General features: G+C 31.9%; 1 protein-coding gene across 2 annotated transcripts in view; it reads left to right on the forward strand.

Annotated features, from left to right (window-relative positions):
• Positions 1-655: 655 nt before the first annotated feature.
• The window catches only part of LOC129877717 (MADS-box protein SOC1-like), a 43,044-nt gene continuing 27,222 nt past the window's right edge, over positions 656-16,477 (forward strand). Inside the window, exons 1-2 of one of the 2 annotated variants that reach the window (XM_055953246.1) lie at positions 656-789; positions 937-1,125. In XM_055953246.1, the coding sequence (XP_055809221.1) occupies positions 944-1,125 (182 nt within the window). In that variant the 5' untranslated portion in view covers positions 656-789; positions 937-943. The remainder of the gene's footprint in view (positions 790-936; positions 1,126-16,477) is intronic. The other variant, XM_055953244.1, reaches the window with a different exon arrangement.

The following is a 16,477-nucleotide window of genomic DNA, read 5'->3' on the forward strand; positions in this document are numbered from 1 at the left end:
ACCGAATACCGAACCGAATACCAAAATAGCCGATTCGATTCGATAATTCGATTTTCGGTATTTTATGCCTAGCCCTACTTATATACAATGTTCTTTCATTCATTTGTTGGTTCATATTTGACTTGATATGTACCTTAAAGAAGTAAGATAAATGATAAATTTAGCATATTATTCTTTAAATGTAATAGATTTTATGTTTTAGGAAATAACTAGTTAATAAGAAGGATAAATTAAGAACTAAATGATAATTTATCTCTTGATTTTTCAAACTAAACAAGTAAAAAATAGATATTTCTAAGTTTTAATATAGTAGATAAGAAAAAGTGGACCAAGAAAGTGTATGTATGTGACATTTTTTTAATCTGTCCCCAAAAAAATCTCAATTTTCTATATAAAATTTTCATTTTGTTCTTAATGAAATGATTTAAGAGTCACAAAAATTTCAAGAATTTTTTTCCCTTAAATTTTGTGTCTAGTTACCATGCTTTATGTCATTGTAAGTTTTTTCTTTACTTTCTCATTTGATGTCTGAAACCTATGGAGCTCTGATTAAGTTCGGATCGTGATAACGGTGTAAAAAATGTACTGGAAATTTGAAAATAAACATTATTGGCACCTACCATAGCTTTCCCTTTTAGGGATTTTTATGAATTGTTGCCCCCCCCCCCCCCCCTCACTCTCTTTCTCTCTAACACACATTTGTATTCATCACATTTGTGACTTTCATCTTTTTAGGCAATTTTCCACTCACTTACAAGCAAAAGATTCTCTGAGTTTTTTGCTAATTTTGTAAGTACTCATTATTCCTCCACCATCAACTCTAATTATACCTTTTTTTCCCCAAGTATAAAAATTCTTATTACAAGCCCTTATTATTTCTTCTTGGCAATAAAAATTAACTCTATAGCTTGTTTATGATTGTGATTAATTTTTCAGATATATAATGGTGAGAGGGAAAACTGAGATGAGGCGTATCGAAAACGCGACAAGCAGACAAGTTACTTTCTCAAAGAGAAGAAATGGATTGTTAAAGAAAGCCTTTGAACTTTCTGTTCTTTGTGATGCTCAAGTTGGATTGATTATCTTTTCTCCTAGAGCCAAGCTTTATGAATTTTCCACTTCAAGGTAATTAATTTCATTTTTTTTTTTTTTTATGTTTTTACTGTTTTAGCTATAGTTAGAAAGTACTGTGATTTTCTTTGAGATTATATTAGATCTCATCCTTTAGTAACTTAGAAAATCAAGCCTAATATATTAACTAATTATTTTGGTGAGTTAAAAAACACTGATAAACTAATGAACATAATATATTATGACAACATTCTATATCATGTCTCACTTAATAATCATTTAATGAAGAGTTCTAAGTTTTGTACATTTTGACAGTGTATCAAGTGAAGGATTTTAGTGTTTCTATCTGTCCATCCAGCAATCCTATTTACTTCTTCCGTCCCAATTTAACTATCTTGTTTAAGAAATAAAAGAAATTTTTTGTATCTTGTGATCTTAAACTTCTTTTTTGAAGCAGATCAAAAAAAATAAAAAATAAGGCCACTTAAATTAAAACGAAAAAAAATTAATGAACAAAGATAACAATACAAGTGTTTTCAATATAGTTCTTAATTACCATAAGATAAAACTAGGGTATACATTTCTTTTCGAGTAACCAAGTAGCAGATCTACTAGCTAAGGAAGGCGCAAAATATATGTAGCTAAATAACTTTATTGTTTATGGTATGAGTTTAAAGAACACAATTGATTCAAATCATGTATTTATCTTTAAAAATCTATTTTAATATGTAGTAGTAATATAAATTGAGAAACCCAATAAATAAGGAGTTTCAAAACTCATAAATTTTAAATTTTGAATCAGTCAATTGCTCTCTGCATATTACTCCCTCTAACCAACTTATATGAAACTCCTTTTGTTTTAATCAATCAAAAAAAGAATAGCATTTTCCTTTATTTAGTAACAGTTCAACTTTAAACTTCTCAGCTTTTTTATCCTTAATATGATGATTTATAGCCACACAATTTTTTATGACTTGTTTTAAATCACAAGTTTATAAAAATATTTTTTTTCCAGGTTTCAAGTCAAACACATTCGCATAAATTGAGATAAACTAGAGAATAACTATTACTTGCTCCACTTTAATTTGTTTGACCTATTTACACAAAGTTTAAGAAAATAAAGAAAATTTTAAATATTATAGTCATAAATTATATATATGTCAAATATATCAAAATATCCTTTAATCATTTAGACTTAAATATGTTATGTAGAAATTGGAACTGAAGAATTACTAAAAAGAAAAAGAAAAATTCTTTAATCGAAACTGACTAATAAGAAGAATAAATCAAACAAATTGTATCGAAGGGAGTAATAATATATATGCCTCATGATGAGACCTTCATCTTATGTACATGTTGTTTAAAGTTTAAACATTTCTCACTTAGGGTTAACAAGTGTGGTCACCAATGTCTTTCTTTCCCATAAAACTTGAATTAAAAAAACTATAAATAACTGACAAAGTTAAAAAAAATAATAAAAAATAGTGTGTCATTATTTGTTTAAAGGCAAATGTATAAGAGCCAGTTGTCAAATTTGTACTTGATTTTTATGTGTTCCTTCAGAAAGGCCACACTCTTATGCTGTTTCCATTATAACACACCTTAAGAATCTTTGTACAGCTTTAAATCCACATCCTTGCAAATTGCAGATCCCTAAAATTACTATGTGCCTCATCAATATATTTATTAGACCTTCACTTTTATCTATTGGAGTTAAAAATTCGAAGTTTATGAGTACGAGATTCTGATCTATTTTTACATTATTAATTTTTGAATTAATAATTTAATACATATTCAATAAATTTAATAAGAAAAATATAGAATTTGACACTCCTCTTCACGCTCAACCCAACTTTGGACCATGAACAGATGCTCAAACATAAATAAACCTGATTTTGATATCATGTAAAAATATGTATGTAGTAAAAAATTGCTAAATATGTACACAAATTAATTTATTGTTTTTAAAGTTTGTAACCATTATTTTACAATCCAAAACAAATAAAATTCAAATCATGAACCCACTTATGATAAATGTCAGCATGTATACATTAAATTTGAGTTTCACTTCTATTCAATAGTAGTGTAAAAGAATCCAATTACCTGTTCCTAAAAGATGAATTGGCAACCTCAAAAATAATATTCTCTATATCTCAATTTATGTCACATTTTTTTAGTCAATCTAGAAAAGAACAATATACTTTTATATATAGTAATAATTTAATTTTAAAATGTTCATTTCACTCTTAATGATAAGATTTATAGCCACACAAATATGTATGACTTGTTTTAAATCACAAATTTCAAAAGTCTTTTTTTTTTCTTTCTTAAATTTAATGTCAAATCAAATAAAATCACAAATATTAAGATGGAGAGAGTATATATATTACTCCTTATGCCTCAATATTTAGATGATTTACTTTTCTTTTTATTCAGTCTAAAAAAGAATAATACATTTCTATATTTAATAATAATTTAATTTTAAAAATGGTCATTTTACCCTTAGAAAAATGATTTATAGCCACATTTTTTAAAAATTTTATGCCAAATTAAACTAACGTACATAAATTAAAACGAGGAAATAGTTTCTGTATTATAGTATTATTAATGTTTTTGGGGGAGAGTCTGCCCATGTTCACCCCCACTTCCTGTAGTATCAATAAACAATGACAAAGAATCAACTTTGACAATGTAAAGATATCCCTTAAAAGGCATGGCTACAAACACGGGAACAAACGAGGATACCGAAAGTAGTTGAGTGAAGTATTGAAAACGCTTCTCAATTTGGGTGTGGATTATTAATTTCATTTATAAAATATTGATAGGTTTAAAAATATTTTTTTACTTGACTAACTAAACTTAAATACATTCATAATCTGCCACATGAGTGACATGACATATTGAGTGATTTCAAACTCTTATAGAAGCATGATGCTCTTAATAAAAAGTCGAGAAAAGTGTTGAAAATATTTCTAAACTTGACGAGAATTTAGGGTGTGTTCACTCATATTGCAAGATTGAAGGTATATTTAAGTTAAGTTAACCAAATAAAGAAGTGTTTTTAAGGCTTATAATCATTCAGAAATTAAACTAATAATTCGCACCAAATTTAGCGGTGTTTTCAATACTTCTCTCAAAATAGTTTACCGTCTATATATCATTTCTCTTCTTTCATATGACATCAAAAAAGAGATTCATTTTTTTTTAAAAAAAAATAATAATAATCCAAAAATGTCAAATATTTAGCTAGTAAGGAACAATATTAAAAGATTCAACTTCTTGAATCTTGTAAGAAAAGCTTCAAGAGGAGTAAGTTTCAATATACCTCAACTTTCACTTTCTGAATCTTATCCTGGAGATCCAAGGTCAATAATGACTCACAATATACATAACGATAACCATTTCATATCAAAATTTGTTCATCAATACACATATGTAAGTGTAAAGGGTCGTACAAGTAATATAAAGTGATGACCACTTGAGTATCGTACACACAAAGACTTATACTAATTAATTACTAACGGATTCAAACTAAAAAGGGCAGCCCGGTGCACTAAGGCTTCCGCTATGCGCAGGGTCCGGGGAAGGGCCTGACCACAAGGGTCTATTGTACGCAGCCTTACCTTGCATTTCTGCCAGAGGCTGTTTCCAAGGCTTGAACCCGTGACCTAATTAATAAAAATTATTTATCCAAGCAATTTATCAAAAGTGGATATTTTGTTTAACTACTTGCAATAATATAATAAATAAAAAAGTAAATGTGAAATCAAGCAAAGAACGTAACAACTTAGGCTTTGAGATAATCAATTAGGAATATTTCATGGCTATGAAATTATCGTCAATCTGATTGAGTTTTCCGATTAAATTAACTATTCAATATATATGTGTGTGTTTGCTGATCGAAAAGAGTTACATTGCTCGCACTAGTAAGTGCTCGCCTATTCAAGTTAACATAAGCTTATACGTTTATTAGTGGCGGAGTCAGAATTTTGACTAAGGAAGTTCAAAATCGAAAGAAGTAGACATACAAACTAGTCGGAGGGGGTCCGATATCTGTTATATATACAAAAAAATTATTTTAACCACTATAAATAATATAATTTTCTAGCGAAGGAGGTTCCGATGAACCCCTGACCACTTATGTCTATAGAATCAAAATTAAGAAGAACACATTTGAATTTTATGTATAATAAACAAGAGGGAGTGATTAATTACCTCTCTCTCAAAACATGTACACAAGGGGACTAGGACATAATGTTAGTCTCCTTTTCTTTTGGCTGCTCAGATCAATAAAATTTGAGAACGACATTCGTTGGGCTTCTTTCTTCGGGAGCGATCGTCGGATATCATTGAGAAAGAAATAGAAAGATTAAAAAAATAAAATTAAGGCAGCTAGGATGTATCTATCCTCATAGTGAATTTTTGGTTCCCGATTTGATGTCTGGGTTCGAGACTCGCTTTATTTAATCCTATATGCAATCTATAGTTCTCACTTTTGAGATCATCTATAGATTCATAGATAGTATTTCACTATTAGCTATGCAACAAAATAATTAAGAACATGATAAAATAAACAAATCAATATGATATAATCACTTTAATCGACTAGTACCACATTCATGAACTATCTATGACCCTAGAACAAGAGAAACGCTACTTGATCGTGGTAACTGGCTCGCCAAAGACTCATTCTTTCCTCTTAGCCACTTATAATCATGACAACAATTTGTTGCAGTTCAAAGCTGTTACGATCCAATCTACCGGACCATGCGGGCACCTACTCTAACACCTAGATAGGAGAATCCTTACAAAAATGTCATGCGGAAGTTTGATAAAATGTCATTAATAGCCAAAAAGAGTAGCGAACTGTAATTTAATTTAAAACTCCAAGGTTGATTACAAGAAAAATTCTAACACCCCAAGAATACTAGTCTAAACAAGTACACGAGCTTCTAAAGATACAGAGTATAAATAAAAACAATACACAACTTTCACCATAAGGAATGAAGAGTAAAATCTATTGAAGACTCATCTTCGTCTTCACCTATGAAACATCACTGACCCTGCAATCAGATGATGCCAAGTGACATAACAAGAGTAGTATCAGTACAAACAACACGTACTGGTAGGCATCATCGGTCAGTTCGATAGCCACCACATAATATACAGAAATCAAAAAGAAAAAGCATGCTTTTAAGGAATACACTCGACACCCTTTATGCACAAACTCTTGTCATTCCCATTAATCTCACTGAAGTCGTTCAAGCGTAACTCTCCTCCCTTCTAGTTGGTCCGCTGCCAACTCTAATCCAGATCAAGGCATAACCCTTTTCACATAAATGAGTTTCTGAACTGAGGCTCATTTACCTTCCAACTAGTCTACTACCTTTAGCTTTCACACCAACACTTGGCCCTAAAATAATTAGCATCTCACTCGAAAGAGGGAGACATTTAGGTGGCTGAGGCTCAAATTCTAACCACACTATCCCGCTGTGGTGGGACCTATCCACTCTGATGGCCTCGCCACAACGAGATTCCCCTTGCCAGAGCGGCCTGTCTGGACGTAGAAGCTTTGAATTCTCTTCAAATTCCCCCTTTAACATATATGCCCACAGGACATCAGCAATATCTAAATTTAAGTCACTAATTTCACTTAACAATGCATCAACTGCTCTCCACTTGTTTACTTAAGACCTCATACCTACGATACAGACGCATCTAGCCACCATAACATAATCCAAACATGCATATACAAAAGCACATTACCAATTTACCATTTCAGGATCACTATACAGTTTCACAATATAAATCTCAAGTACAACAGTCAACATGGTAACACTTGGACCTTCGATCCTTTCATATAAATTATTATACAAGATGGACATGCTCAATTATAATCGAGTCAGTTTCTCTATCATCGCACATATAGTCAAGATCAATTCACAGATGGTAGACACACAATGGTTCTCTCATGGAATCCATACCCAAATTGTTAGTATGTCGGCATGACACCCGATCCACTAGTTAGTATGTGTCGGAATGCGACACCCGATCTAATATATATATCGGAATGTGATATCCGATTCAATATATGTGTCGAAGCATGGTACCAAATCCAATATCACAATCACAAATACAATCACAGTTCACAACAAATAGTTCACATACTTGCACAATCAAGTAACAGATTCATTGCATGCAATTGTTCACAAATAGTCAGTCTATCTTCCCTTTTATTAACAATGTTTCATCAAGTCTTCCTTATTCAAGGAATCACTTTTGGTAGAACAAGTTCAAGATTATGATGAATTTCACGGTCTTGGAATTGTAGACCAATCACAACAACATATAAATCACTCAACCACAACAATTAAATGTATAGAATACCTCACAACATTACTCAATCACTATTAAGAGTCTCTCTATGATATAAATTAAAGGCGAAACCCATCGGTGGCCCCCTAAAGTTGGCACCAACTTTCACTTAGACACCTCAACTAGGCTTTGTTCATTTTAGACACCTCAAGTAAGGCTCCAATGTGTCATTTTGATACTTTGTGCTGACTTGGCACATTGCGTGTGCTGCACCCATTTTAAGCGCGTGAAAAATATTTTTTTATTAGTTTTTTTGTTCTTCTTCTTCTTCATTTCTTCTTCTTTTTTCTTCTTCATTTCTTCTTCTTCTTCTTCATTTCATTTTCTTCTTTTATAAATTCCTTTTATAAAACACAATCTTTCTCCATTTTCTTCAACACCCATTTACCCAAAACCAATAAATTTCCCTCCCCCAATCTCTCCAGACGATTCAAGAATCGTTGATAGACTTGTTCACATATTCACTAAGCCTCTTGATTCATTAAAAAGTCATGAACTTGATGAGTTGGGTTCAAAGATTACTACTTGTATTGTTGAAGTTGTGTTTAGAAATCTGAGAAATTAGAGAATAGTCCATTTGTTTTTAATTGGACTTTGAATTTTGTTGTGGATTCTTTAAGGTTTGAATTCTTTAACAATTTCAAAGAAAATAATTTTAGATTTGTATTAATCTTGCCGGAAAAAATAGAGGTTCGTCGGATTTTTTGATCCAATTTGATTTATATTTTTGTTTGTCATTATAGATCTATTTTTTCCTCTTTAGATGATATGGATAGTGTTGGGTCGGTGTTGGAGGAGAAGAAGATTTGGTGGGGTGGGGGAGGGGTTGGGGTTGGGGTGGGTGGGTTTGGAGAAGATGACGCGGGGTGGGGGAGTGGTTGGGGTTAGGGTGGGTAGGGTTGTAGAAGATGACGGCGGGGTGGGTGGGGTTAATAGTTGTTAATTTTTCTTTTTAAAAAAAATATTATTTGGATAAAAAAATGCCACGTGTCATCAAATTATTGGTCATTTTTTTCTATTCAAAAGTCATTATTTGATAATTATTTTTGATATACATGCCACGTGTCTTTATTTAATTTGTTGTTTTTGATATGTCAGGCGAGTGCATTATACACACTTAATATATTTTGGTGATTGTCAAAAAAGTGTCAAAATGACACATCGGAGCCTTATTTGAGGTGTCTAAAATGAACAAAGCCTAGTTGAGGTGTCTAAGTGAAAGTTGGTGCCAACTTTAGGGGGGCACCGATGGGTTTCACCTAAATTAAACCATAACCTACAACCATAGGTAATCCAATAGGTTCATGTTATGAGATTTATCAATACTAAGTCATTCACATTTATCCTTTATTTCATTATTCACATAACTCAAAGGAAATAATCAGCATGAACGCACACAATTATTTGTATAAATACATCCCCCTATATACATCAATAACCCATAACTCCCAAGTGTCAGAATTCCGTTATAACCCAGTAATTACCTACACTTAATCTTACAAATGTCATTAGCCTTCTAAACAAATTTCACCAAGGTTAACATTCAAAAATTGTACCTTTATCACTAATCATATAATAATCATGCCCACATCATACATTCTCACTCTAAAACAATAATTAACAATCATTTAACCATCCAGACTCTATGACCGAAGGCATAGGCATGAAATATTCCGTCAATCTATATTATATTAAGCAATAGGAACGAATTTATAATTACACAATTGAGAAAACCTAGCCTACCTAGGCACCAACCAATTATAGAAGGATTATAGTACGATCCCTGACATTCAAAAGGAGAAACTACAGAGACAGGATTAAAATCTGTGGATTGTAGCTTTCCTTGCACTAGAAATCCCTTCTTCCCCTCTCTCCAAGTCTAGAACATCTTTTTGGGGGTTTCTAGGGTAACCTTCATCTATTTTGACACTTCAGGAAGTAAGAAGATAATAAAAATTTACTCTTTTATAATTTTGGCCCATCAAATTCTGCTACGGCAGCCTAATTTCAGTCACAACAGCCTCAACACGACAGTGCTCAGTAAAATGGACATAACCTTTTACTCCAAACTCCAAATGAGGCAACTCAGTGGTGTTGGAAAGAAGACTCATAGGCCTTTAATTTGATAGGTGATGGGCCACCTAGTTCAGTATAGGCTGAGAGCTATAGTCGTTTGAAATTGACCTTAGTTTAAAATCAAGTCCAAAATTAAATCGGAAAGACACTTTCAACTTAACTTTGTGATAGGGGCATCGTCCAACCTTAATTTACAATAAATGCACTCGTATACCAAAGAATTAATTCTAGCCTTATGACAAATGAGATTTGTATGCCTTTATCGCATATATTTTTAGTAACAACAGAATAGATCGTTACAAAAAGCATACCACAAGAACAAGAACTTACATTATGGCAGAACACTAACCTATTGAAGCTTCTGCAAAATTCTTCCAAAACCCAAAAATCTAGAATTGCAGTCTTCTATTATTCCCTGACTGATTCTATGTATCAACTCTTGTGTGGGCAAGAAGGTTTTTAGAAAAGGGTAATTTTTTCATAAGAACCACCACCCCTATTTATACTAATTAGCAATAGGGGAAAGACTTAATAGAAAAAACATTTTCCAATAGCCATTAAAATCTCATTAAGGACAATAATCAGTCATTAAAAACCATTAAAGCTATTATAGACCATTAACAATCATAATCAGCCATTATCACCTAGAAAATTTTCTTCCTTCTCTTTTTCTGGTAATAAAACGTTTTTCCCTTTTTAAAAATTAATAAATAATTCAAAAAATCAAAAACGATTCACTCCTTTATTAGAAAAATGAAAAAAAATATTTATCTCATAATGATCCTTTTAATTTTCGAACTTGGTCAATAATCAGGCACAATAGGGACCACATTGTTTTTATTAACTGAGGCTTCCAATTATAATATTTAATTTTTAAAAGCATGAATTAATTATATTATAATAAATCACAGATTATATCACTAAAATATATAATTATACTCTTCGATTTAATTTTCAAAATTTATCATTACAACTTAATTAACTCCACGTGTTAGAATTCATGACATCAATCAATTAAATCAATTTTTTTGAAAATTTAATTTATGGACTAACTTAATCATTTATTTCATATTTAACTTATTTCACATGTCGGATAATAATCCACCTGCAAGGGTGTCTTCAATCTCAAGACAGAGACATGGTTCTATCAACTAATTATTATTTCACTAACGTGATTTGTTATTATCCAATCTATTAAGAATTTATTGACTCATTAAAAGAATCTCACCTTTTAATAGATTAAAATAATAAATCAAATTACATAGATCATAATAATTATATCAAGATTAAGAGTATAAGTACAAGATTATATCAACACTAACCTCTTGAACTAAATTTTGAACATCCGGAACTGCTTCCTCCACAATATCATGTTGCTCAACATTACTCCCACTACTCAATGGTAGTGAGATGTCTTGAGTTTGCTCTTGTGAAACCTCATGGGAAACCTCATGTCCATTGACCTTTCTCCCATTATGTAGATGCAATGGTATGTCAATAATTGTTTGTGGAACTTGTTTTGGTGCTGCTTCATTGCTAGTTATTCTTTTGCCTAGTTCCTGTAACACGAGTTTACTTCTAGGAACATAATTAATTAAATAGTTTTGTTCTAGAAACTTGGCATTTATTGAGACAAGCACCTTTTGTTCCTTAGGACAATAAAATAAATCACCTTTTATACTTTTGGATATCTAATAAAAATGCACATTTTTGTCCTAGATTTCAACTTATCTGTTTTTCCTTTTAGTACATGTGTTGGACAACCCCAAATTCGACTATATTGTAGACTAGGCTTGCGCCCATTCTACAATTTGGATGGGGTAAAAGAACATATTTGAAAGGAACTAAATTTCATAATGTAATTTGCAGTTTCCAAAATATATCTCGAAACCCTAAAAGGAAAATTAGAATAAATTAGCATTGATCTAACCATTTTCAAAAGAATCTATTTCTTCTTTCTGCCACACCATTTTGTTGTTGTATTCTTGGGTAGAATATTGAGATATAATTTCTAATTCTGACAAGTGCTTAATGAATTTGGCAGAAAGTTATTCACCATCACGATCAGATCGTAATGTTTGGATAAGTTTACCATGTCGCTTTTCTATTTCTATGTTAAATTCTTTGAACTTTTCAAAGAATTTAGATTTACGGTGCAACAAATAAATATAATCATATTTTGAGTAATCATCTGTGAAAGTCACAAAATGCTTAAAACCATCTCTTGCTTGTATGTTCATAAGAACACACAAATCAGAATTAATTAATTCTAACTTATAACCGCCTCTATTTCCTTTAGAAGGGAAATATTTCTTTGTCATTTTTCCTTCTAAACAGGATTCGTAGGTTGGTAGTGCCTCCACTTTCAGTGAACTCAGAGATCCATTAGAAACCAACCTTGAAATCATATTTATATTGATATGGCATAGACGTATGTGCCATAAGTAAGTTTGACTCAATTCAGAAATACTTTTTCTTTTATGAGAAATATCAATAGTATTTAATTTGATTTGGTGTAGCATATTAGGGGAGACTTCAAATACAAATAAATCATGTATTTTGGAGCATTATGGATAAAATGATTATTATATTTAATAACAGTACAATTATTTATAAAATAAATATTACAACCAACATCCATTGTTTTCGATACGGATTACAGATTCCTGCTTATAGAAAGAACATAAAGGACATTATTCAAGAGCAAAAGTCTGGAACTACTAAACGAAAAGGAAATATTTCTTATACCTAAGGTTGGTGCTGATTCCCCATTAGCCTAAAAAATGCAGATTTCATTCTCACTTAGTCGTGCGTTTTCTAAAACCCCTGCAATGAAGTGTAGACATGGTTAGTGGCTCTTGAATTTATAGCCCATAGTTGGGTAGAAACAACCGCTAAATTGGTTTCAATAACATTTAAATAAGAGTACCTTTATTTTTCATTTTGGCTTGATAGTTAGGGCACTGCCTTTTATGTTGATCAAGCTGCTAGCAATGAAAGCATGTGCCCTTTGGATTAGCCACACGACCCCTTGCACCTCCAAGCGCCACAGCCTTGCGAGGCTTCTTCTTCATTTTGGCTTTGTCGGTTTAGAAGAGGAAGACATAAGTTTTCAACCATGAATTCCATAGAAGGAGGAGCTTGCTGCTTGATGATAGTCTCAGCTGCTTGCAGCTCATTCAATAATTTTGCTAAAGACAAGTCCATCTTGTTGATATTTAATTCAAGCAAAATTGCTGAAAATTGTCAGATAAAGTCTGTAGGACTATCTCAACTTGAGACTCATTATCAATCTTTGCTCCAAGAATTTTTAGCTCTTTTAGTAAGCTCATTATTTTCAGAATGTGCTCACGAGCCGATGAGCCTTCCTCCATTTTTGTAGTCAAGAGGCCTTTCATAGCCGTCTATTTTGCCGCACAATTTTGCTCGCCGAACATCTGTTTGAGAGATTCAAGCATATCATACATAGACACCATAGACTGATGTTGATGCTGCAAGATATTCACCATAGAGGCTTGAATGTAGCATCTTGCTATCTCATCGACCTTCACCCACTTTTCATAGGCCTTAATTTCATCCTTTGTTGCATTCTCAGATTCTTCAGGACATTCCTCAACCATCACAAATTTAAAACCTTCAGCAGTTAGGACAATATCTAAATTTTGTTTTCAGTCCACATAGTTGGGAACTTCCAGTTTGTTTTAGTTTAGGATAAAGGTAAAGGGATTGAAGTGAGACATAATTAATCTGAGAGATATATGAAAACAAATCATTAGACATATGTTCTAAAAAAACTAGTAATACAAAACACATACAATCATGCTAATGAACAGTTAGAATCATTAGAAAAACTTAACTATTCTAGCAAATACATGAGCATGTCCAGATAGATAGCACTACTTAAATAAAATAGGTCCAACTCAATTCGAGAGTAAGACTTTAAGTTTAGTTATGTATATCTATTTCATATAATCTATTGTTCATTGATTCAACATGTAACTTAGTTGAGAAGTTAATACAAATCATCAAAACAAAAGACTACAAAAATAGTTTGTAAATATACAAGTTTAGCCAATGGGAAAGAAAATCTATGTCAACATGTAAACTCATACATTTACTGTAAAATGTCATTTAAACAATAAAGGACGAACCCTTGAATCATGAGTTTGAAAAAAATTCGGAATTTTTAATTTTTCAGAAAACACAAAAATAATCAAAAACCCATCAAAATAACTTCGAATGATGTATATCCCAAATTTCTCCATTTTTTACTTTTTTGACTTACCCTGTTCATCTCTCCTTCTTAACCTATGTTCTTAACAACTTCTTCTTTAACTACACTCCGGATATATTTCTGGCAACAATTATGTTCTTTGTTCATGGCGGACTTTCAAGGCCAGTACTCCTAGAATTTACAGGTTAATCCATCGTTAGTGTTAAGAAGTTAACCATATATTAAGGGTAACATTTATCACTATACACCAGTTTACATATAAAAACAATAAATCAAAGTAATAACATATTTTTGGGGAGATATTGGGAGTAAAACATCATAAAAACTTACATGATACAACATAGAGAGGTTTCCCTATCGAAAACCCCGAAGAACTTAAAGTAACTTGAGATTTGTTTCACAAACACACTTTTATTACACAGTGTTTTTATACAATAGAGGTACTTGGGTGTTGGATAGAAGTAGTATACATAAAGAGAAAGAAAGAAGAATGGAGGTTGTACGCTGATTTTTCTGAAGTTGTTCTCTCTTAGTTCTCAACTCATCCTATCTTTCTAACTTTTCACAACTATATCTTATATAGGCATAAGAGAAGATAGACGAAAGGTTTTAAGACTAGCTACGTGGCCTTTCTATTGATGGTCGACAAACTGATAAGATTCTTTTAATAATACAAGTCGGGTGCTTAGTGGACCCTATAGTCACATGTATTATTAATTTGTCTTTTTGACCGACTGACAGACGCATGCTTGTCAACAGTTTTTCCCTCGTTTGGAGGGTAATGATAAAGTGATAACACTCATTATTATAGGACAGTTGGGGGCATACCCACATGGTACACTACTATTATGTACATAAGGTGTGATAATACTCTTGCCACGTTTCTAATCTTATCTTCTTATCTTTCTATCTTATCATCTTGGCGTTGTCATCGTCTTCTTGTCTTCTGAATTATTTCTGAATTAAGTGTCTAAGTTGTGTAAGGTGATTGAATCGAAACTCATTCCTAAGTCATCATCTTTATATGGATCCTGAGCATCTTGACAATTGTTGCTTCCATATTCACCTTCATCGGAACTTGGAGTTCTTATCGTACTGTTAACATCTTCGTCTGAATTAGGGATTAATCTGTCATTACTGGACTTGAACTGTCTTTGCTAATAATATGTTTGTCTTGTCCTTGATTCTTGTAGAATTGTTCTAGAGTTTGTTTAATTATGGATTATATTTTTTCATTTTTTTTTCTTTTTAGAAATTATATTTTTTCTGGAATTGTCTTTTCAAAAAGATTTAGGTAGTCTTCTTCGTGAGGAAGAAGGCCCCTCGTCTTTACTTTTTGGAAAAGTGACAGCCATTAACATATTTGATGAGTCTTTACTAGTCACAGTTTCAACCGGACTAGCTGTATCTTTATCCAATACAGTGGATTTCTTAGCATTAAGGGGGGATGCACACCCATCTCATCCATTTTTAAGTGAGATAGAGAACTCATTTCTGGAGTCTGAGTACCTATATCAGTGTTTGGAACAAACTTGCTTTGGAATGTCTTGAGTTTCTTTATTAGTCTCTTGGATGAGGGCTTCATTTTTTGCATTGAGTCTTTTAAAGGCCTCAGTCATTGAAGAACAATGATCACAGAAAATTATTTTATCTGAGTCTATGAATGTTATATTGAGGAGTTTGGGTTGGGCTTTGTCTGAGGACTGGTGAGATATAGTAGTTTGGCCCAAGCATTCCTCTGGCGTAGTCTAAAACTCCGATAAAATTATTAAAATCTTTGAAAAGTGGGTTTTTAACCCCATTTATTGATTCTACTATTTCTATCCAAATTTGAAAAACACCATTGGTTTTGCCGTGTATAACTACATAGTATTTAAATTTATTCTCTCTATTTTATCTGAAAAGTATTGACACAAGACATTTTAACAGCAATGAAATGTTTAGTATCTTTCTTATTATATGCTATCCATAAATTATCTATTAAACATTTTTGAGATTTGTCTAAGGTACAGTCTGACATTATTCAAAAAAATAGATTATACTGAGGATAGGAGATTAAATTAAACTTACCAAAGTAGATTCTCTCCATCATGTCTACAGTACTTTGTGGTCTAAAGTTTATTTTACCCAATAGAGTCTGAGCATAAGAATCTGTCTAGGCTATGCCCTTGCCTTTGTCTGCTGGCTGTAGGCCAGTTGGTCTCATGCTGAAAAGAATTTTACATAAGTTATTTTTAAGTTGTAATCTACTAATATTTAAATTTATTCTCTCTACTTTTATCTGAAAAGAACATTACATCAGTTAGTTTTAAGAAATTTATATGAATCTTATCCAATGTTCTTTTCAGCATGAGACCAACTAGCCAACAACCAGCAGACAAAGGCAAGGGCATAGCCTAGACAAATTCTTATGCTCAAACTCTATTGGGTAAAATAAACTTTAGACCACAAAGTACTGTAGACATGATAGAGAGAATCTACTTTGGTAAGCTTAATTTAATCTCCTATCCTCAGTGTGATCTATCTTTTTGAATAATGTCAGACTGTACCTTAGACAAATCTCAAAAATATTTAATAGATAATTTATAGATAGCATATAATAAGAAAGATACTAAATATTTCATTGCTGCTACTAATGCCTTGTGTCAATACTTTTCAGATAAAAGTAGAGAGAATAAATTTAAATACTATGTAGTTATACATGAAAAAACCAATGGTGTT

The sequence above is a fragment of the Solanum dulcamara genome, chromosome 12, assembly GCF_947179165.1.
Source record: "Solanum dulcamara chromosome 12, daSolDulc1.2, whole genome shotgun sequence".
Taxonomy (NCBI): Eukaryota; Viridiplantae; Streptophyta; class Magnoliopsida; order Solanales; family Solanaceae; genus Solanum; species Solanum dulcamara.